Source organism: Somniosus microcephalus, chromosome 20, assembly GCF_052327205.1.
Source record: "Somniosus microcephalus isolate GS21.2 chromosome 20, FLI_Smic_1.0, whole genome shotgun sequence".
Classification (NCBI taxonomy): domain Eukaryota; kingdom Metazoa; phylum Chordata; class Chondrichthyes; order Squaliformes; family Somniosidae; genus Somniosus; species Somniosus microcephalus.
Genome location: NC_141006.1, coordinates 20,274,333 through 20,298,763, shown reverse-complemented (window position 1 = coordinate 20,298,763; position 24,431 = coordinate 20,274,333). Strand labels below are relative to the sequence as shown.

The window sequence follows — 24,431 nt, the reverse complement described above, 5'->3', positions numbered from 1 at the left end:
CCCATTACATTTTTACTTATATTTTTTATCCACATCTTTGTTTTGGCCCTTCCCCCCCTTTTTTTTCTTCTCTCCTCCACATGGCAGCTGTCTCTCATTCTGCCAGCGCATTTCACACCTAATCTAGAGCCGTCTTTTGTCTCCACTAGTCCTATCACCATCTCGTCTCATTTTGAATACCTCTTAATGTCTATTCACTTCTCTCCCAGCCCTCAAACTGGCCTTTTAATTTGTTTCATTTCCTGTGCTTTTTCAGTCTTGACAAAGGATTTCAACCCGCAACGTTGACTCTATTTCTCTCTCCACAAATGTTGCCTGGCCTGCTGAGCTTTTCCGGCATTTTCTGTTGTTATTCAGTTAGGCTGGTTGCTAAGGTCGGGAGTTGTTTGAAGGAACAAGGCTCCCGGAGGCTGCACATGGCGCCACTCACTTCCGGGTGCAGAGCCCCGTCTGCGTCACACTGAGGGGCGGGACTTACTGCAATCACGTGGTCTCCAGCATTCAGGCCTGGACGGAAGTTGCCGTAACCAGGGAGACGGGGCCTTCTAAAGAAGGCTGTCAGTGGCGGCCGCTGTGTGACTCGGCGGTAAGTTAGTGAGCGGGGCGTCTAGTGAGGAGCTCCGATCCCCCGCTTGCTTACTGGGGTGGCGATGTACTCGAGGTTACGATGCCGTGCGGCCTAGTCCCTGTGTCAGTGGGGCCGGGCATTGAGACTGTGAGGGCCGCGGTCACTGGCCGTCCCTCGGGGACCAGCGACCGCTCACTGCCCACCGGGTAATGGGAGGAGTGACCAGGCCATCTGCTTGCATTTTTGGAGCGCCTTTAGAATAGTAAAACGTCCCAAGGCCCTTCACAGGAGCAATTATCTGACAAATTTGACACCGAGCCACATATAAAGGAGATATTAGGACAGGTGACCCAAAAGCTTGGTCAAAGAGGGTAGGTTTTAAGGAGCGTCTTAAAGGAGATGGAGAAGTTTAGGGAGACAATTCCAGAGCTTAGAATGTGGGCCCTTTAATGACAGACACGAGTGATATCTGCCCGGAATTTGCGGTGGGTAATAACAGCAAACAGACCGCTCGCTGTTACTACCCCTTTGAAAGTGACCGCAACTTCAGGATGTAGCACAAGTGCTTCTTAACGTGGAAATCCCGAAGTTTCGGTCAGTCATTCACTGCTCCAACATTGGCTGCGCTCTGCCCCCACATAGCCGAAAATCGGTGAAACTGATGAAAACGTGGGCTTTTCCGTGGTAATATTGCTGTTAAATACCCCATTAAAAGTTAGACCTTGTTGGATTAGGTGTAACTGGGGTTTTAATAGTGTATTGACTGCTAAACAAGCATTATAGCCCTGAAAAACTCATTTTCATTTTGTGGAATGTCAAATTTCTCCATAATAAAATTACAATTTTTAAGTAACTTTTTTTTTTAAAATTATAATTTTTAAAAGTTTGTTCTTTACTTCAGGTGTACTTTTTCCCCATGTGAGAGCTCCAATCTTTGTTTTACCCTCTAACAGTTTAAAAAGTCAGGATAAAAGCAACAGCTTAATTTCCTGATTCCTGGTTTGTGAGAATTCTGCATTGTGATTGGCTGTTTAGACAGCTTGTTGCTGTCACTGCAGCTCACACTCGGAGTTACCCACTATTCTACAGTGATCTGACTTGCACATCGAGAAAGGCAAACTTCTCGCCACAGAGATCGCGAGATCTTTGTGGGACGCCTTCTTCGGAGCCTGTGGCGGCGAGCGCCTTTGCTTCTCCGCTGACTGCAAATTCCAGGCCATTGCCATTGGAAATGGTGGCTAAATAGCCACTTTGTATCTGTCTTCACAGTACAGGAAGAGGATAAAGTACCAGCGATATGAGTGAAACTAAATCAAGGGGAGGAACTAACTAGATTCAATACAAGTTTATAAAATGATGATGGAGAAATTAATGAAATTAAAGATTGACAAATCTCCAGGACCCAATGGTTTCCACCTCCCGGGTACTTAAAGAAGTAGGTGATGAAATTGTTGATGCGTCAGTCATGATCTTCCAAAAATCTTGAGGAATTGTCCCCTTGGATTGGAAAATTTAAGAAGGGTAGGGGAGATAAACTAGGACATTATAGGCCTATTAGTCTAATGTCTGCTGTGGAGAAGTTACTAGAATCTGTTATTAGGGACAAGGTGACTGAGCACTTGGAAAAACATGAGCTGATCAGAGAGAGCCAGCATGGCTAAGTCATGTCTAACTAACCTAGTTTAATTTTTTGAGGAGCTAACCAACATAGTGGATAAGGGCGTGTCTATGGATGTTATTTTTATGGACTTCCAGAAGGCTTTTGACAAGGTTTGACATAAGAGACTGTTGACAAAAATGAATGTGCATGGGATTGGAGGCAACCTATTGGCTTGGAAATTGGTTAAGAGGGAGGAGACAGAGAGTAAGGATAATGGGTCTGTACTCAGATTGGCAGGATGTAACGAGTGGCGTCCCCTCAGGGATCTGCACTAGGGCCTGAGCTTTTCACTATATATTTATAAATGACTTGGGTGAAGGAATAGAGAGCCGTATATCCCAGTTTGCTGACAACACTAAGTTAGGTGGCACAGCAGTGTAGATGGGAGCAGAAAGTTACAACGGGCCATTGATGGATTAAGCCATAGTTATACAGCACAGAAAGAGGCCCTTCGGCCCATCGTGTCTGCACCGGCCATCAAGCCCTATCTATTCTAATCCCATTTTCCAGCACTTGGTCCGTAGCCTTGTATGCTATGGCATTTCAAGTGCTCATCTAAATGCTTCTTGAATGTTGTGAGGGTTCCTGCCTCTACCACCCTTTCAGGCAGTGAGTACCAGATTCCAACCACCCTCTGGGTGAAAAAGTTTTTCCTCAAATCCCCTCTAAACCTCCTGCCCCTTACCTTGAAACTATGCCCCTGGTTATTGACCCCTCTACTAAGGGGAAAAGTTCCTTTCTATCTACCCTATCTATGCCCCTCATAATTTTGTACACCTCAATCAGGTCCCCCCTTGGCCTTCTCTGCTCTAAGGAAAATAACCCCAGCCTGTCCAGTCTCTCTTCATAGCTGAAATGCTCCAGCCCAGGTAACATCCTGGTGAATCTCCTCTGCACCCTCTCTAATGCAATCACACCCTTCCTGTGGCGTGGTGACCAGAACTGCACACAGTATTCCAGCTGTGGCCTAACTGGTGTTTTGTACAGCTCCATCATAACCTCCTTGCTCTTGCCTTCATTAGCCGAGGCATCGAATATAAGTATCCCATATGCCTTCTCAACCACCTGTCCTGCTGCCTTCAGGGATCCATGTACATGCACACCAAGGTCCCTCTGATCCTCTGTCCTTCCTAGGGTCCTACCATTCATTGTGTATTCCCTTGCCTTGTTAGTCCTCCCAAAATGCATCACCTCACACTTTTCAGGGTTAAATTCCATTTGCCACTGTTCTGCCCATCTGACCAACCCGTCTATATCTTCCTGTAGCCTGAGACTTCCCTCTTCGCTATTTACCACACCACCAATTTTCTTGTCATCTGCAAACTTACTGATCATACCTCCTACGTTCATATCTAAATCAGTAATGTACACTACAAACAGCAAGTGACCCAGCACCGATCCCTGCAGTACACCACTGGACACAGGCTTCCAGTCACAAAAACAATCTTCGACCATCACCCTCTGCCTCCTGCCACTAAGCCAATTTTGGATCCAATGTGCCAAATTGTCCTGGATCCCATGGGCTCTTACCTTCTTGACCAGTCAAAAGCCTTACTGAAGTCCATGTAGACTACATCAACTGCACTACCCTCATCCACACACCTAGTCACCCCCTCGAAAAATTCAATCAAATTGGTTAGACATGATCTCCCCCTGATAAAGCCATGCTGACTATCCTTGTTTAATCCTTGCCTCTCCAAGTGGAGACTAATTCTGCCCCTCACAATTTTTTCTAATAATTTCCCTACCACTGATGTTAGGCTCGCTGGCCTGTAAATTCCCTGGTTTATCCCTACTACCCTTCTTGAATAGTGGTACTACGTTAGCAGTCCTCTGGCACCTCCCCTGTGGCCAGAGAAGTTCTGAAAATTTATGTCAGAGCCCCTGCAATCTCCTCCCTTGCCTCACACAGCAGCCTGGGATACATCTCGTCTGGGCCTGAGGATTTATCCACTTTTAAGCCCGCTAAAACCGCTAGTACCTCCTCCCTCTCGATGCTAATTTGTTCAAGTATATCACAATCCCCCTGCCTGATTTCTATGCCTACATTGTCCTTCTCCATAGTGAACACAGATGCAAAATATTAATTTAAAACCTCACCTACATCTTCCGGCTCTACACACAGATTGCCACATTGGTCCCCAATGGGTCCTACTCTTTCCCTGGTTATCCTCTTGCCCTTAATATATATTTATAAAACACCTTGGGATTTTCCTTTATTTTGCCCACCAGTGTTTTTTCATTCCCCCTCTTCGCACTCCTAATTTCTTTTTTAAGTACCCCCCCTGCACTTTCTATACTCCTCTAGGGCTTCCACTGTTTTTAGTCCTTTGTATCTGCCAAAAGCCTCCCTTTTTTTCCTAATCCATTCTTGAGTGGGCAGAACTGGCAGATGGAGTTTAATGTGGGAAAGTGTGAGGTCATCCAGCGGACCTAAGAAAGATAGATCAGAGTATTTTCTAAATGACGAGAAGCGAGGAACTGTGGCTGATTGGAGAGATTTAGGGGTCTAAGTACAGAAATCACTAAAAGCTAGTGGACAGGTACAAAAAATAATTAAAAAGGCAAATGGACTGTTGGCCTTTATCTCAAGAGGGCTGGAATACAAAGGGGAGGAAGTTATGTTACTGTAACATAACGCTCTGGTCAGACCCCATTTAGAGCACAGTGTTCAGTTCTGGGCACCGCACCTCAGGAGGGATAGATTGGCCTTGGAGCGGGTGCAGCGCAGATTCACCAGAATGATACCGGGGCTAAAAGGGTTAAATTATGAGGACAGGTTGCATAGACTAGGCTTGTATTCCCTTGAGTTTAGAAGATTAAGGTGTGATCTCATTCAGGTGTTTAAAGGATTAGATGGGGTTGTTGGAGAGAAACTATTTCCTCTGGTGGGGGAGCCCAGAACAAGGGGACAGAACCTTAAAATTAGAGCCAGGCTGTTCAGAGGCAGTGTCTGAAAGCACAAAGGGTAGTGGAAATCTGGAACTCTCTTCCCCCCCCAAAATCTGGCGAGCTTAAAAATGTCAAAACATAGATTTTTGTTAGGCAAGGGCATTGACATTATGGAACCGAGGCGGGTGGCTGGTGTTAAGATACAGATCAGCTATGATCTAATTGAATGACAGAACAGGTCCGAGGGGCTAAATGGCCTTTTGCTGTTTTTGCGTTCCAGTCACTGCGAATGTTCCCTTTAAGCTGCGTGGCGCTCTGGAGCACCCACACAGCCGGCTCACCGGCTTTTAAATGGAAAAAAACAGCATGTGCGTGGTATTTTGAATGGGCCGCGCACCCAAAAAAAATTAAAGGGAACATTGGTCACTGCCCCCCCGTCCCGGGTAACGTGTGTCTGGTCACACCCGTCCCGCAGGGCAGTAATTGTCCAGTCACACTGCTCCCCTCCATGTGAACCGGTTCTGACATGGGCACAGATCCCACTCCATGTTGTTCAGTAGTTTGCTGAACTCCCTGTTTAGACCCACACATAAAGACAGACCATTTGGAACAGGTGCCAGCTGTCCGTGAAGCCCTACCCCAGTCCAGAGGCAGAACCTTGATTGAAATGGGGAGAAAAATAGAGATGGGATAAACAAGCAACCCTCTCTCGCTAATTGCTGAGCATCGTTATCTTCAAGCTCTGTTTGTTTTTCATGAACTAGTTTTCTTTTCAATTCTGATTCTGATGCAGTTCTATCGGGGGAAGCGTGTGAGCTGGACTTGATCTTCCTCCTCTTAAGCTCATTGCAGGGAGTTGCAAATGAGCATCATGTCGGTGAGCCACTCCATTAAAGAGCGGACGATTGCAGAGAACAGCCTCATCATCCTTCTCCAGGGAGTGCATGGCCACATCACCACCGTGGACCTGAGAGACGAGAGCTCGGTGAGGGGGCGAGTCGTTAACGTTGATGCGTTCATGAATGTCCGGCTTTCTGAGGTGACATACACCGATAGGCGGGGCAGAGTCTTGCACCTGGACAACTTCTTTGTGACCGGCAGAAACGTCCGTTATGTTCACATCCCAGAGGAGATCAACATCATCGAGACCATCCACAGCCAACTGCAGAAAATCCACCGAGTGCGTAACTTCGGGGGGAAAGATCGGGGGAGAAAAGAATTCCCATCAAGAAAATAACAATGTGCTGATCCTGGAGAAGGAGCGTCCGGACTGGGTGGTGTCTGTGGGGGTGGGGCAGACTGGGTGGTGTCTGGGGGGACAGACTGGGTGGTGTATGGGGGGGGACAGACTGGGTGGTGTCTGGGGGGGGACAGACTGGGTGGTGTATGGGGGGGGACAGACTGGGTGGTGTATGGGGGGGGACAGACTGGGTGGTGTATGGGGGGGGACAGACTGGGTGGTGTATGGGGGGGACAGACTGGGTGGTGTATGGGGGGGGACAGACTGGGTGGTGTCTGGGGGGGACAGACTGGGTGGTGTCTGGGGGGGGGACAGACTGGGTGGTGTCTGGGGGGGACAGACTGGGTGGTGTATGGGGGGGGTCAGACTGGGTGGTGTCTGAGGGGGGGGACAGACTGGGTGGTGTTTGGGGATTCAGGACTGGGTGGTGTCTGGGGATTCGGGACTGGGGTGGTGTCTTGGGGGGAGGGAGACTGGGTGTTGTATGGGGATTCAGGACTGGGTGGTGTCTAGGGGGGTGGAGACTGGGTGGTGTATGGGGATTCAGGACTGGGTGGTGTCTGGGGATTCAGGATGACCGTGGGCACGGGCACTGATGGGGAAGACCCACACTGCCAGCTTGACTCAGTTGGCAGCATCCTCACCGCCGAGTTCGAAAGCTGTAGGTTCAAGCTCCGCTGCACAATACGTGGGCCTGCACCCCAGAGCAGTACTGAGAGAGTGCTGCATTGTTGAAGGTGCCGTCCTTTGAATGAGACATTGAACCACAATCCCAGCTGCTTGTTTTGGTGGTTTGCGTGGACAGTGCAGGGCCCTGGCACTCCTGGGGTCCCGGACAGAATTCTCAACCAGCAGCACCAAATCATCAATTTCACCGTGGGATCTGTGCAGAGTAGCTGCTGTACTCAGCTACATAACAGTGACCACACTTTACAGTAATTCATCGGGACTGTGTGATGTATGTGGGTATGGGAGGGGGAAATCAGGACTGGGTGGTGAAGCGTTTTCGGAAATCTGAGATGTGACATGGTGATCTATAAAATGCAAGTTCTTTCTCTCACACTGCCACTGTGTTTATCTATACTGACTCCTAATAAGTGATTGGAATAAGTGCGCATCAGATCTACTGAAGCACTTGAAAGTTGGTCAGTGCTGTCGCACACACAGTTTCTGTCTCTCTATTGTGATTGCCTAGATCAGCAGGATCCTGGGTACATGTGAATCAAACGCTGCCAATAGCAGGTGGTGATGCCGAGTGCACTCACCAGATGCTGACTTTATCCTCTTCAATCGGTGCTTGTTACATAGAATGAATGGCAGAAGAGTGCTCCCACCACTCGGCACTTACCCCAGTGTGGTCACTGGTACCATTACACTACAGGCGGGTCATGCCTGACACACTTTAATGTAGTGTAATATGCTACTTATGTGAATCTCTTAATTCATTATTTAAAATTGCTCTCGCCACAAGTGACCGACGTGCCCACCAGCACTTCCCCATGAGTTACACAGTAAAGTGCTCTGTCCAGAGCCCACGTTTGGAAGGACAGATTCACTAATGTTTGTCACAAGTGCAAACATTTCATTCATCTACCATTATGCATTGCTATCCCAATAACTGTGCGGAACAGCCTTGGGAATTCCGCAGTTACTGTACACACTTGCAGCTCAACACAAACCTGCATTAATTATTTTCTCTTCTCCTTCTGAAGACGGTGACTCCTGCTGGGATATGGTTCAGTGTTCACTCCTGCTGGTGGTGGGGGTTTGGGGGTGGGGGGGGGGGGGGGTTGGCGGTTGGGTCTCCCTTTGGGATTCAGTTGAGTCACACCTGCTGTGGTATGGCTCTGTGTAAATGGAAGCGGCAAATGACAAGGGAAATAAAAATAAAAACAAAATGCTGGAAATACTCAGCAGGTCAGGCAACATCTGTGGAGAGAGAAACAGAGTTAACGTTTCAGGTCGATGACCCTTCGTCAGAACTGGAAAAAGCTGGAGATGTAACAGATTTTTAAGCAAGTGTAGGGGCAGGGAAAGGGGGAGGGGAGGAAAGAACAAAAGGAAAGGTCTGTGATAGGATGGAAGGCAGGAGAGATTATAAGACAAAAGGGATGGTGCAAGGCAAAATGAGATGATAATTGGACAAGTTAAGAAGCAAAAGATGAGTATAGATGAGGTGTAAATGGGAATGGCAGAATCATCAACAGCTGATGTGGAAAAAAATAGTGGCAGAGGTTATGGTCTGAAATTGTCGAACTCTATGTTGAGTCCAGAAGGCTGTAAAGTGTCTAATCGAAAGATGAAGTGCTGTTCCTTGAGCTTGCATAAGAACATAAGAAATAGGAGCAGGAGTAGGCCATATGGCCCCTCGAGCTTGCTACGCCATTCAATAAGATCATGGCTGATCATCGACCTCGACTCCACTTTCCCGCCCGATCTCCATACCCCTTTATTCCCCTAGAGCCCAAAAATCTATCTATCTCTCAGCCTTGAATATACTCAAAGACTCAGCATTCACAGCCCTCTGGGGCAGAGAATTCCAAAGATTCACAACCCCTGAGTGAAGAAATTCCTCCTCATCTTGGTCTTAAATGGCCAACCACTTATTCTGAGACTATGCCCCCTAGTTCTAGACTCTCCAGCCAGGGGAAACAATCTCTCAGCATCTACCCTGTCAGTCCCCTTTAGAACCTTGTATGTTTCAATGAGACCACCTCTCCTGAACTCCAGAAAGTATAGGCCCATTCTACACAATCTCTCATCCTAGGACAGCCCTCTCATCCCAGGAATCAATCTAGTGAACCTTCGTTGCACCGCCTCCAAGGCAAGTATATCCTTCCTTAGACAAGGAGACCAAAACTGCACAGTACTCCAGGTGTGGTCTCACCAAAGCCCTGTACAATTATAGCAAGACTTCCTTACTCTTATAATCCAACCCTGCTGCAATAAAGGCCAACATGCCATTTGCCTTCCTTATTGCTTGCTGTACCTGCATGCTAGCTTTCTGTATTTCTTGCACGAGGACATCCAAACCTCTCTGATCACCAATATTTAAAAGTTTCTCACTATTTAAAAAATATTCTGTTTTTCTATTCTTCCTACCAAAGTGATAACCTCACATTTCCCCACATTATACTCCATCTGCCACCTTGCTGCCCACTCACTTAGTCTATCTATATCCCTTTGCAGACTCTGTGTACTCATCACAGCTTACTGTCCCACCTAGCTTTGTATCGTCAGCAAACTTGGATACGTTACACTCTGTCCATTCAGCTAGGTCATTAATATAGATTGTAAATAGCTGATGCCCCAGCACTAATCCTTGCGGCACCCCACTAGTTATAGCCTGCCAACCTGAAAAAGACCCGTTCATCCCATCTCTGTTTTCTGTGTTAACCAATCCTCTATCCATGCTACTATATTACCCCCAACCCCATGAGTCCTTATCTTGTGTAATAACCTTTTATGTGGCACCTTATCGAATGCCTTTTGGAAATCCAAATATACTAAATCCACTGGTTCCCCTTTATCTACCCTGCTAGTTACATCCTCAAAAAACTAATACATTTGTCAAACACAATTTCCCTTTCATAAAACCATGCTGACTCTGCCTAATCTTTATGATTTTCTAAGTGCCCTGATACCACTTCCTTAACAATGGATTCCAGCATTTTCCCAACTACTGATGTCAGGCTAACTGGCCTGTAATTCCGTGTTTTTTCTCTCCCTCCTTTCTTGAATAGTGGTGTTACATTCGCTACCTTCCAATCCGTTTCTCACCCTCATTAGACCCTTGGTTCCCCACCATTTTTGGTATGCTTTTTGTGTCTTTTATTGTGAAGACAGATATAAAATATTTATTTTTAACGTTTCTGCCATTTTCTTATTCCCCATAATAATTTTTCCTGTCTCAGCCTCTAAGGGACCAACATTTACTTTTGCTACTCTCTTCCTTTTTACATACTTGTAGAAGCTCTTATAATCTGTTTTTATTATTTCTTGCTAGATTCCTCTCAATTTTTCCTTTTTTATCAATTTTTTGGTCATCCTGTGCTGGTTTCTGAAACTCTCCCAATCCTACTATTCTTCACAACATTATAAGTTTCTTCTTTCAATCTAATGCTATCCTTAACTTCTTTAGTTAGCCATGGATGGATCACTTTTTCCGTGGAGTTTTTGTTTCTCAATGGAATGTATTTTTGTTGAGAATTATGAAATATTTCTTTAAATGCTAGCCGCTGCTTATCTGCTGCCATACCTTTTAATCTATTTTTCCAATCTACCTTAGCCAACTCGCCCGTCACACCTATGTAATTGGCTTTATATCAGTTTGACTCTAGTTTCGGACTTGGGCAAGTCACTCTATGTAATTGCGGTCTCCTCTACAAGGGTCACCCCGAGCTTCCGGTCGCCTGTCACTTTAATTCTCCACTTCACTCCCACTCTGACCTCGCCGTCCTCGGCCTCTTACACCGTTCCAACGAAGCTCAACGTAAGCTCGAGAAACAGCACCTCATCTTTCGATTAGGCACTTTACAGCCTTCTGGACTCCACATCGAGTTCAACAATTTCAGACCATGACCTCTGCCACTATTTTTTTTTTCACATGGCAGCTGTTGATGATTCTGCCATTCCCATTGTTTTTTTATTCGTTCATGGGATCTGGGCGTCACTGGCATGGCCAGCATTTATTGCCCATCCCCAGTAGCCCTTGAGAAGGTGGTGGTGAGCCGCCTTCTTGAACCGCTGCAGTCCGTGTGGTGAAGGTACTGCCACAGTGCTGTTAGGTAGGGAGTTCCAGGATTTTGACCCAGTGATGATGAAGGATCGGCGATATACTTCTAAGTCAGGATGGTGTGTGACTTGGAGGGGAACTTGGAGGTGATGGTGTTCCCATGCGCCTGCTGCCCTTGTCCTTCTAGGTGGAAGAGGTTGCGGGTTTGGGAGGTGCTGCCGAAGAAGCCTTGGTGAGTTGCTGCAGTGCATCTTGGAGATGGTACACATTGCAGCCACGGTGCGCCGGTGGCGGAGGGAGTGAATGTTTAAGGTGGTGGATGGGGTGCCAATCAAGCGGGCTGCTTTGTCTTGGATGGTGTTGAGCTTCTTGAGTATTGTTGGAGCTGCACTCATCCAGGCAAGTGGAGAGTATTCCATCACACTCCTCACTTGTGCCTTGTAGATGGTGGAAAGGCTTTGGGGAGTCAGGAGGTGAGACACTCACCGCAGAATACCCAGCCTCTGACCTGCTCTTGTTGCCACAGTATTTATGTGGCTGGTCCAGTTAAGTTTCTGGTCAATGGTAACCCCCAGGATATTGATGGTGGGGGATTCGGCGATGGTAATGCCATTGAATGTCAAGGGGCGGTGGTTAGACGCTCACTTGTTGGAGATAGTCATTGCCTGGCACTTGTGTGACGCGAATATTACCTGCCACTTATCAGACCAAGCCTGAATGTCGTCCAGGTCTTGCTGCATGCAGGCATGGACTGCTTCATTATCTGAGGGGTTGTGAATGGTGCTGAACACTGTGCAGTCATCAGCAAACATCCCCATTTCTGACCTTATGTTGGAGGGAAGGTCATTGATGAAGCAGCTGACGATGGTTGGGCCTAGGGCACTGCCCTGAGGAACTCCTGCAGCGATGTCCTGGGGCTGTGATGATTGACCTCCAACCACCACAATCACCTTCCTTTGTGCTAGGTATGACTCCAGCCAGTGGAGAGTTTTCCTCCCGATTCCCATTGGCTTCAGTTTTACTAGGGCTCCTTGATGCCACACTCGGTCAAAGGCTGCATTGATGTCAAGGGCAGTTGCTCTCACCTCACCTCTGGAATTCAGCTCCTTTGTCCATGTTTGGACCAAGGCTGTAATGAGGTCTGGAGCCGAGTGGTCCTGGCGGAACCCAAACTGGGCATCAGTGAGCAGGTTATTGGTGAGTAAGTGCCGCTTGATAACACTGTCGATGACACCTTCCATCACTTTGCTGATGATTGAGAGTAGACTGATGGGGCGATAATTGGCCGGATTGGATTTGTCCTGCTTTTTGTGGACAGGACATACCTGTGCAGTTTTCCACATTGTCGGATAGATGCCAGTGTTACAGCTGTACTGGAACAGCTTGGCTAGAGGCGCGGCTAGTTCTGGAGCACAAGTCTTCAGCATGATAGCCGGGATGTTGTTGGGACCACAGCCTTTGCTGTATCCAGTGCACTCAGCCGTTTCTTGATATCACGTGGCGTGAATCGAATTGGCAGAAGACTGGCTTCTGTGGTGGAGGTGACCTCAGGAGGAGGCCGATATGGATCATTCACTCGTCACTTCTGGCTGAAGATGGTTGCAAACGCTTCAGCTTTGCCTTTTGCACTCGTGCTGGGCTCCACCATCATTGAGGATGGGGATATTCATGGAGCCTCCTCATCCTGTTAGTTGTTTAATGGTCCACCACCATTCACGACTGGATGTGGCAGGACTGCAGAGCTTTGATCTGGTCCGTTGATTGTGGGATCGCTTAGCTCTGTCTATAGCATGCCGCTTCCGCTTTTTCGCATGCATGTAGTCCTGTGTTGCAGCTTCCCCAGGTTGGCACCTCATTTTTAGATGTGCCTGGTGTTGCTCCTGGCATGTTCTCATTCACTCCTTATTGAACCCCTGGCTTGATGGTAATGGTAGAGTGAGAGATATGCCAGGCAATGAGGTTACAGATACATAAGAACATAAGAAATAGGAGCAGGACTAGGCCAATCAGCCCCTCGAGCCTGCTCCACCATTCAATAAGATCATGGCTGATCTGATCCTAACCTCAAATCTTCTATCACTCTCCATCCACCCGAACCCATGTGACCTCCCGGGAGAGGCGAAAAACCAGATAAAAAACCCAATGGCCAATTTGGGAGAAAAAATCTGGGAAATTCCTCTCCGACCCATCTAGGCGATCGAAACTCATCCGAGACCACTCGGAGCAGGGAGGAGCAGCGAGGAGGAGCCCGGCTTAAAAACCGGCGACCAGCGAGGCCCGAGACCACTCGGAGCAGGGAGGAGCAGCGAGGAGGAGCCCGGCTTAAAAACCGGCGACCAGCGAGGCCCGAGACCACTCGGAGCAGGGAGGAGCAGCGAGGAGGAGCCCGGCTTAAAAACCGGCGACCAGCGAGGCCCGAGACCACTCGGAGCAGGGAGGAGCAGCGAGGAGGAGCCCGGCTTAAAAACCGGCGACCAGCGAGGCATACCAACTCAGCAGCGGGGAGAGAGGTAAAAAGTAATCAGAGTGTGACGTCACCAGGGAGCAGGTAAGTGATTGGTTGGTGAGTATTTCTCTTTTTTAAACTTTAACTCTGTAGTTTATAGTTACTAGGGTCTTTTTTGGTATAGCAAGGACTGTTGGTAGACTATACAAGCGCCTTAGAGATATCTTTAATTGGTGATAGTAAATTAATTTAAAGTAATTAAAGGGAAGGTCATGCCAGGAGAGCCCAGCCCCATGAGATGCTCCTCTTGCTCTATGTGGGAATTCAGGGACACTGCCGGTGCCCCTGATGACCACGTGTGCCAGAGATGCATCCATCTGCAGCTACTAGCAGACCGCATTGAGGCACTGGAGCTGCGGGTGGATGGGTTGTTGAGCATTCACGATGCTGAGGGTCGTGGATAACACGTTTAGTGAGTTGGTCACACCGCAGGGTAGGGCTGCACAGGAAGAAAGGAAATGGGTGACCACCAGGCAGAGCAATAGAAGCAGGCAGGCAGTGCAGGAGACCCCTGTGACCATTCCCCTCTCAAACAAGTATACTGCTTTGGATACTGTTGAGGGGGATGACTCACCAGGGGAAGGCAGCAGCAGCCAACTTCCTGGCACTGGGGGTGCTCCTGCTGCCCAGAAAGGGAGGAAAAAGAGTGGGAGAGCAATAGTGGTAGGGGATTCTATAGTAAGGGGAACAGATAGGCGTTTCTGTGGCCGTAGACGTGAATCCAGGATGGTTTGTTGCCTCCCTGGTGCCAGGGTCAAGGATGTCACTGAGCGGCTGCAGGGCATTCTGGAGGGGGAGGGTGAACAGCCAGAGGTCGTGGTCCACATTGGTACCAGCAACATAGGTAAAAAGAGGGATGAGGTCCTGCAGCAAGAATTTAAGGAGCTAGGTGGAAGATTAAAGAGCAGGACCTCAAGGGTTGTAATCTCTGGATTACTCCCAGTGCCACGTGCTAGTGAGTATAGGAATAGAAAGATAGAACAGATGAATGCGTGGCTAAAGGGATGGTGCAGGAGGGAGGGCTTTAGTTTCCTGGATCACTGGGTCTGCTTCTGGGAAAGGTGGGACTTGTACAAGTCGGATGGTTTACACCTGAACCAGAGGGGGACCAATATCCTTGCGGGAAGGTTTGCTAGCACTGTTGGGGGGGGTTTAAACTAACTTGGCAGGAGGATGGGATACAGAGTGGAACTATAGTAGGGGGTGATTTGCAGCCAAATACGGAGGAAAAAACAAGTCAGCTGGGAAGGCAGAGCAAATATATGAAGGCAAAAGGGAATATGGCAAGGCTGGAAGGCATTTATTTTAATGCAAGGAGTCTTGCAAATAAGGTGGATGAACTGAAGTTGTTGCTGAACACATGGGAGTACGGTATTGTTGCTATCACGGAGACATGGTTGAGGGAGGGTCAGGACTGGCAGCTCAATATTCCGGGGTATAGAATCTTCAGGCGAGATAGAGGGGGGTGTAAAAGGGGAGGGGGTGTTGCAATATTAATTAAGGAATCAATTACTGCTGTAAGGAGGGATGATATATTAGCGGGTTCCTCTAATGAGGCCATATGGGTAGAACTTAAAAACGAAAAGGGGGCAAGCACTTTGCTGGGAGTGTACTATAGGCCCCCGAACAGTCAGGGGGAGATAGAGGAACAGATATGTAGGCAAATCTCAGAGAAGTGCGAAAATAATAGGGTAATAATAATGAGGGATTTCAACTTCCCCAATATTAATTGGGATAGTCAGAGTGTGAAAGGCTTAGAGGGTGCAGAATTCTTAAAGTGCATCCAGGAGAGCTTTTTGAGCCAACATGTAGAAAGTCCTACAATAGAGGGGGCGGTACTGGACCTAATTCTAGGGAATGTAGCCGGGCAAGTGGTGGAAGTGTCAGTAGGAGAGCATTTTGGCAACAGTGACCATAATTCGGTGAGATTTAAGGTGGTCATGGAAAAAGACAAAGACGGCCCGGAAATAAGGGTTCTAAATTGGGGAAAGGCCGATTTTAATATGATAAGGCAGGATCTGGCCAAAGTGGACTGGGAGCAGCTACTTATAGGAAAATCCACATCAAAGCAGTGGGAGACTTTCAAAAGGGAAATAGAGAGAGTACAACGCCAACATGTTCCTGTAAAGGTCAAGGGTGGGACCAACAAGCAAAGGGAACCTTGGATGACAAGGGATATACAAAAATGCATTAGGAAAAAAAGGGGGGCTTTTGGCAGTTACAAAAGACTAAAGACGGAGGAAGCCCTAGAGGAGTATAAAAAGTGCAGGGGCATACTTAAGAAAGAAATTAGGAGGGCGAGGAGGGGCCATGAAATAACACTGGTGAGCAAAATAAAGGAAAATCCTAAGATGTTTTATAAGTATATTAAGGGCAAGAGGATAACCAGGGAAAGGGTAGGGCCCATTAGGGACCAAAGTGGCAACCTGTGTGTAGTGCCAGATGATGTAGGCGGGGTTTTAAATGAATTTTTTGCAGCTGTGTTCACTATGGAGAAAGACGATGTAGACATAGAAATCGGGCAAGGGGACTGTGACATACTTGAACATATTAGCATTGAGAGGGAGGAGGTACTAGCGGTTTTAGCAGGCCAAAAAGTGGATAAATCCCCAGGCCCGGATGAGATGTATCCCAGGCTGTTGTGTGAGGCAAAGGAGGAGATTGCAGGGGCTCTGACACAAATTTTCAGAACCTCTCTGGCCACAGGGGATGTACCAGAGGACTGGAGAACAGCTAATGTAGTACCATTATTCAAGAAGGGTAGCAGGGATAAACCAGGGAATTACAGGCCAGTGAGCCTAACATCTGTGGTAGGGAAATTATTGGAAAAAATTCTGAGGGACAAAATTAGTCTCCACTTGGAGAGGCAAGGATTAATCGGGGATAGTCAACATGGCTTTGTCAAGGGTAAATCATGTCTGACCAATCTGATTGAATTTTTCGAGGTGGTGACTAGGTGTGTAGATGAGGGAAATGCTGTGGATGTGGTTTACATGGATTTCAGTAAAGCTTTTGACAAAGTCCCGCATAGGAGACTGGTCAAGAAGGTAAGAGCCCATGGGATCCAGGGTGCCTTGGCGCGTTGGATCCTAAACTGGCTGAGTGGCAGGAGGCAGAGGGTGATGGCCGAAGGTTGCTTTTGTGACTGGAAGCCTGTGTCCAGTGGGGTACCTCAGGGATCGGTGCTGGGACCCTTGCTGTTTGTGATCTACATAAATGATTTGGATGAGAATGTAAAAGGTATGATCAGTAAGTTTGCAGATGACACGAAAATTGGTGGGGTGGTAAATTGTGAGGAGGAAAGCCTCAGGCTACAGGATGATATAAACGGGTTGGTCAGATGGGCGGAAAAGTGGCAAATGGAATTTAACCCTGAAAAGTGCGAGGTGATGCATTTTGGACGGACAAATAAGGCAAGGGAATACACAATGAGTGGTAGGACCCTAGGAAGTACAGAGGGTCAGAGGGACCTTGGTGTACATGTACATAGATCTCTGAAGGCAGCGGAACAGGTGGATAAGGTGGTTAAAAAGGCATATGGGATACTTGCCTTCATTAGCCGAGGCATAGAATATAAGAGCAGGGAGGTTATGATGGAGCTGTACAAAACGCTGGCGAGGCCACAGCTGGAGTACTGTGTGCAGTACTGGTCGCCTCACTATAGGAAGGATGTGATTGCTTTGGAGAGGGTGCAGAGAAGATTCACCAGGATGTTACCTGGGATGGAGCGCCTCAGCTATGAAGAAAGACTAAACAGGCTGGGGTTGTTTTCCTTGGAGCAAAGAAGGCTGAGGGGGGACCTGATTGAGGTGTACAAAATGATGAGGGGCATAGATAGGGTAGATAAAGAGGAACTTTTCCCCTTAGTAGGGGGGTCAATAACAAGGGGGCATAGATTCAAGGTAAGGGGCAGGAGGTTTGGAGGGGATTTGAGGAGGAACCTTTTCACCCAGAGGGTGGTTGGAATCTGGAACTCACTGCCTGAAAGGGTGGTAGAGGCAGGAACCCTCATAACATTCAAGAAGCATTTGGATGAGCACTTGAAATGCCATTGCATACAAGGCTATGGACCAAATGCTGGAAAATGGGATTAGACTGGACAGGGATTGATGGTCAGCGCAGACACGATGGGCCGAAGGACCTCTTTCTGTGCTGTATAACTCTATCTATGAGGAGATCACTCTGTCCCTATATTTTCTACAGTACTTACCTTCTGTAAAGGCGATCTCCACCCCAGCCAGAAACAGGAATAAAACCATCTCCTGAAATCTAACACAGAATTAGAACACAAGAAGTAGGGGCAGAACCAGGCTACACGGCCCCTAGGGCCATGACCATTCCGAACCTAGACTCATGTCCAATTTCCTGCCTGCTCCCCGTAACCCTTAATTCCCTTTACTTCTAGGAAACTATCTATTTCTGTTTTAAATTTATTTAATGATGTAGCTTCCACAGCTTTCTGGGGCAGCAAATTCCACAAACCTACCACCCTCTGAGTGAAGAAGTTTCTCTTCATCTCAGTTTTGAAAGAGCAGCCCCTTATTCTAAGATTATGCCCCCTAGTTCTAGTTTCACCCATCATTGGGAACATCCTCACCGCATCCACCCGATCAAGCCCCTTCACAATCTTATATGTTTCAATAAGATCGCCTCTCATTCTTCTGAACTCCAATGAGTAGAGTCCCAATCTACTCAACCTCTCCTCATATGACCACCCCCTCATCCCCGGGATTAACCGAGTGAACCTTCTTTGTACTGACTCGAGAGCAAGTATGTCTTTTCTTAAGTATGGACACCAAAACTGTATGCAGTATTCCAGGTGCGGTCTCACCAATACCTTGTACAACTGCAGCAATACCTCCCTGTTTTTATAATCTATCCCCCTGGCAATAGTGAGTATAGGAATAGGAATAGGAAGATAGAACAGATGAATGCGTGGCTAAAGGGATGGTGCAGGAGGGAGGGCTTTAGTTTCCTGGATCACTTGGTCTGCTTCTGGGAAAGGTGGGACTTGTACAAGTCGGACGGTTTACACCTGAACCAGAGGGGAACCAATATCCTTGCGGGGAGGTTTGCTAGCACTGCTGGGGGGGGTTTAAACTAACTTGGCAGGGGGATGGGGTACAGAGTGGAGCTATAGTAGGGGGTGATTTACAGCCAAATACAGAGGGAAAAACAAGTCAGCTGGGAAGGCAGAGCAAATATGTGAAGGCAAAAGAGAATATGGCAGGGCTGGAAGACATTTATTTTAATGCAAGGAGTCTTGCAAATAAGGTGGATGAACTGAAGTTGTTGTTGAACACATGGGAGTACGATATTGTTGCTATCACGGAGACATGGTTGAGGGAGGGTCAGGACTGGCAGCTCAATATTCCGGGGTATAGAATCTTCAGGCGAGACAGAGGGGGGTGTAAAAGGGGAGGGGGTGTTGCAATATTAATTAAGGAGTCAATTACTGCTGTAAGGAGGGATGATATATTAGCGGGTTCCTCTAATGAGGCCATATGGGTAGAACTTAAAAACAAAAAGGGGGCAAGCACTTTGCTGGGAGTGTACTATAGGCCCCCAAACAGTCAGGGGGAGATAGAGGAACAGATATGTAGGCAAATCTCAGAAAAGTGCGAAAATAATAGGGTAATAATAGTGGGGGATTTCAACTTCCCCAATATTAATTGGGATAGTCGGAGTGTGAAAGGCTTAGAGGGTGCAGAATTCTTAAAGTGCATCCAGGAGAGCTTTTTGAGCCAACACGTAGAAAGTCCTACAAGAGAGGGGGGCGGTACTGGACCTAATTCTAGGGAATGTAGCCGGGCAAGTGGTGGAAGTGTCAGTAGGAGAGCATTTTGGCGACAGTGACCATAATTCGGTGAGATTTAAGGTGGTCATGGAAAAGGACAAAGACGGCCCGGAAATAAGGGTTCTAAATTGGGGGAAGGCCGATTTTAATATGATAAGGCAGGATCTGGCCAAAGTGGACTGGGAGCAGCTACTTATAGGAAAATCCACATCAAAACAGTGGGAGACTTTCAGAAGGGAAATAGAGAGAGTACAACGCCAACATGTTCCTGTAAAGGTCAAGGGTGGGACCAACAAGCAAAGGGAACCTTGGATGACAAGGGATATACAAAAATGCATTAGGAATAAAAGGGGGGCTTTTGGCAGTTACAAAAGACTAAAGACGGAGGAAGCCCTAGAGGAGTATAAAAAGTGCAGGGGCGTACTTGAAAAAGAAATTAGGAGGGCGAGGAGGGGCCATGAAATAACACTGGCGAGCAAAATAAAGGAAAATCCTAAGATGTTTTATAAGTATATTAAGGGCAAGAGGATAACCAGGGAAAGGGTAGGGCCCATTAGGGACCAAAGTGGCAATCTGTGTAGAGCCAGATGAGGTAGGCAGGGTTTTAAATAAATTTTTTGCATCTCTGTTCACTATGGAGAAAGACGATGCAGACATAGAAATCGGGCAAGGGGACTGTGACATACTTGAACATATTAGCATCGAGGGGGAGGAGGTGCTAGCGGTTTTAGCAGGCCAAAAAGTGGATAAATCCCCAGGCCCGGACGAGATGTATCCCAGGCTGCTGTGGGAGGCAAAGGAGGAGATTGCAGGGGCTCTGACACAAATTTTCAGAACCTCTCTGGCCACAGGGGATGTACCAGAGGACTGGAGAACAGCTAACGTAGTACCATTATTCAAGAAGGGTAGCAGGGATAAACCAGGGAATTACAGGCCAGTGAGCCTAACATCTGTGGTAGGGAAATTATTGGAAAAAATTCTGAGGGACAAAATTAGTCTCCACTTGGAGAGGCAAGGATTAATCGGGGATAGTCAGCATGGCTTTGTCAAGGGTAAATCATGTCTGACAAATCTGATTGAATTTTTCGAGGGGGTGACTAGGGGGGTGGATGAGGGAAATGCTGTGGATGTGGTTTACATGGACTTCAGTAAAGCTTTTGACAAAGTCCCGCATAGGAGACTGGTCAAGAAGGTAAGAGCCCATGGGATCCAGGGTGCCTTGGCGCGTTGGATCCTAAACTGGCTGAGTGGCAGGAGGCAGAGGGTGATGGTCAAAGGTTGCTTTTGTGACTGGAAGCCTGTGTCCAGTGGGGTACCTCAGGGATCGGTGCTGGGTCCCTTGTTGTTTGTGATCTACATAAATGATTTGGATGAGAATGTAAAAGGTATGATCAGTAAGTTCGCAGATGACACGAAAATTGGTGGGGTGGTAAATTGTGAGGAGGAAAGCCTCAGGCTACAGGACGATATAAACGGGTTGGTCAGATGGGCGGAAAAGTGGCAAATGGAATTTAACCCTGAAAAGTGCGAGGTGATGCATTTTGGACGGACAAATAAGGCAAGGGAATACACAATGAGTGGTAGGACCCTAGGAAGTACAGAGGGTCAGAGGGACCTTGGTGTACATGTACATAGATCTCTGAAGGCAGCGGAACAGGTGGATAAGGTGGTTAAAAAGGCATATGGGATACTTGCCTTCATTAGCCGAGGCATAGAATATAAGAGCAGGGAGGTTATGATGGAGCTGTACAAAACGCTGGCGAGGCCACAGCTGGAGTACTGTGTGCAGTTCTGGTCGCCTCACTATAGGAAGGATGTGATTGCTTTGGAGAGGGTGCAGAGAAGATTCACCAGGATGTTACCTGGGATGGAGCGCCTCAGCTATGAAGAGAGGCTGGACAGGCTGGGGTTGTTTTCCTTGGAGCAAAGAAGGCTGAGGGGGGACCTGATTGAGGTGTACAAAATGATGAGGGGCATAGATAGGGTAGATAAAGAGGAACTTTTCCCCTTAGTAGGGGGGTCAATAACAAGGGGGCATAGATTCAGGGTAAGGGGCAGGAGATTTAGAGGGGATTTGAGGGGGAACTTCTTCACCCAGAGGGTGGTTGGAATGTGGAACTCAATGCCTGAAAGGGTGGTAGAGGCAGGAACCCTCACAACATTCAAGAAGCATTTGGATGAGCACTTGAAATGCCATTGCATACAAGGCTATGGACCAAATGCTGGAAAATGGGATTAGACTGGACAGGGATGGATGGGCGGCGCAGACACGATGGGCCGAAGGGCCTCTTTCTGTGCTGTAAAACTCTATGACTATGACTCTATAAAAGCCAACATTCCATTGGCCTTCTTGATCACTTGCTGCACCTGCATACTAACTTTTTGAGTTTTTGATTGTGGTGGAATATAATTCTACTGCTGCTGATGGCCCACAGCGCCTCATGGATGCCCAGTTTTGAGCTGCTAGATCTGTTCTGAATCTATCCCATTTAGCACAGTGGTAGTGCCACACAACACGATAGAGGGTGTCCTCAATGTGAAGATGGGACTTCATCTCCACAATGACTGTGCGGTAGCCACTGCTACCAATACTGTCATGGACAGATGCATTTACGACAGGTAGATTGGTGAGGACGAGGTCAAGTAGGTTTTTCCCTCGTGTTGGTTCTCTCGACACCTGTCGCAGGCCCAGGACTCGGCCAGCTCAGTCAGTAGTGGTGCTACCGAGCCACTCTTGGTGATGGACATTGAAGTCCCCACCCAGAGTACATTCTGTGCCTTTTACACCTCATCTAGACTCATCTTTTGTTTCATAACTTGTCCCAGTACCATCTCCTTTTGCCTTGCACCATCATCCCTTTTGTCATTTAATCTCTCCTGCCTTCCACCCTGTCATAGACCTTCCCTTTTGTTCTTTCCTCCCCTCCCCTCTTTCCCTGCCCCTGCACTTGCTTAAAAATCTGTTACATCTCTAACTTTTCCAGTTCTGACGAAGGGTCATTGACCTGAAACGTTAACTCTGTTTCTCTTTCCACAGATGCTGCCCGACCTGAATATTTCCAGCATTTTCTGTTTTTATTTCAGATTTCCAGCATCTGCAGTATTTTGCTTTGGTGACAATAGGGGGAAGATGGGATAATATACTGTACAAAAAATAATAAATCAATGATAATGGGAGTAAGAAGAATTAGAAAAGGAATAGGCATGGGATAATTGAAAGGATCTTTGGGTTCATTGCCAGGAAAGTATTTAAAAATGAGGGGGCCTATCAGTAATGAGAGGCCTGAAAGATTAACAGGGAAGTGTATTTGTTTCAGTAATTGTTCTTGCAGAAGATGCTGTGGGTGATCTCACTAGATTGGGTGCATTTTGTGTTAATGGAGAAAACAGTGGTAGAGAATGAACTAGTTGATGAATAAAAACTGATGAGGTTCGAGCTGATAAAGCATCGTGGGCAGGGGTCCCTCAGAAGAGAGAGAAGTAGGAGGGAGGCTGTGGGAGAAGCTTACAAAGTAAATTGAATGATGCACAGGGCTTTACCAGAGAGCCGAGGACAGGAAATGCTCCAGCTTATAAACAGGGTCAGAGTATGTGCTGGGAACGGTTCTGTTGGTTTGACATCGACAGCATTGGAGTTTGTAATAAAAGAAGCGAGCCTGTGAAGGATATCTGATCAAAATGATGGCAGTAAATCCAAGATAGGGTTAGCCTATAAAAGGAAAGGTGTGTCTGACAAACTCCGCTAAAACAGAATCTGTAAATGTTTTTCTGCAGATATATTTATGCAACTTTGCTAGCCATTGAGGTTACCCATGCAGCAGAGAATCATACAGCAGAGTGGGGGCCATTCAGCCCATCATGCCTGTGCCAGGCTCTGTGAAGGAGTTATTCAATTAGTCCCACTCAGCCGCTCTTTCCCCACAGCCCTGCAATTTTCTCCCCATCAAGTATTTACCCAATTCCCTTTTGCAAGTTACTTATTGAATCTGCTTCCTCCACCCTTTCAGGCAGCACATTCCAGATCACAACTGACTGGGTAAAAAAATATGCGAGCAGTGAGTGCGAGAACTGCAGTGTACGATGTTGCTGACCTTCAGATTATACGCAGCTACAATGATTTGGATTTACCTGTATAGACCTTAAAGACACAGAGCAGGTTAGCAGTGAGACATCACGACTGTGCTCCAGCGCGCCCCCCCCCCCCCTTCCCCTGATCACGCCACAGGAAATCCATTCATTTTAGAAATTTCTGAACAGTCTGCTTAATAAACATCCAAACCTCCACAGGTGACAGCTCTGATCCAGTGTCCTTCAAGCTTTAATTTAGCCGCAGTCTGATCAGGTTTTTTATGGCATTTAATTTTACACTTTTCAGCTATTTGCCACATGGTGGCACCAAATCTGATTGGTTCACTGACATCTTGCAATCAGCTGGAGTACTCCCCTAATAGTAAGAAGTCACACAACACCTGGTTATAGTCCAACAGCTTTATTTGAAATCACAAGCTTTCGGAGCGCTGCTCCTTCGTCAGGTGAAGTGGAGAGATGCATATAGACACAGCATATATAGTCAGAGAATGCTGCCAGATACTCCCCTAATAGTTGGCAGCTCGTTTTCTTTTAAGAATGAGTTATCGTTGCCATTGGTACAGTCACACTTTAGAAAAGTCGTGTGTTTATTGTGCAGTGCTCTGAATTCAGCACCTCAAATAGTTGATGGACACTCCATGTTTAGCAGCCAAACTGCTCTGGCTGACCTGAAGTATCAGGTTTCCATAAAGGTGCAGCAGAATACTGAAAAGGAAGAGTTATTCTGGCAGGCAGGGAAGCTTTAAAATGGCTTTGGTACCACAATGAAATTTGAGGGAGAAGGGAGGGGGAGGAGAAGAGTACTTCGTATTGCAAATACTCCCGTCGCCTTACCACAATGATGCCCCCATTAAACACATTCACGAGTTCTGTATGATCCTATTCTGCTGTAACCATTTACACCTCCTCCAGACCCAGCTTTTGCTTCTTGTCCCATTGCCACC

At 47.3% G+C, this 24,431-nt stretch overlaps 1 protein-coding gene across 1 annotated transcript; it reads left to right on the top strand.

The window, feature by feature from the left end:
- Nucleotides 1–476: 476 nt before the first annotated feature.
- On the top strand, nucleotides 477–6,439 carry lsm10 (LSM10, U7 small nuclear RNA associated). The gene is made up of 2 exons (XM_085962364.1): nucleotides 477–586; nucleotides 5,914–6,439. Exon 2 carries the CDS (start codon nucleotides 5,983–5,985, stop codon nucleotides 6,355–6,357), a length of 375 nt encoding a protein of 124 aa, XP_085818490.1. The 5' UTR covers nucleotides 477–586; nucleotides 5,914–5,982; the 3' UTR covers nucleotides 6,358–6,439.
- The last annotated feature ends 17,992 nt before the right edge of the window (nucleotides 6,440–24,431 follow it).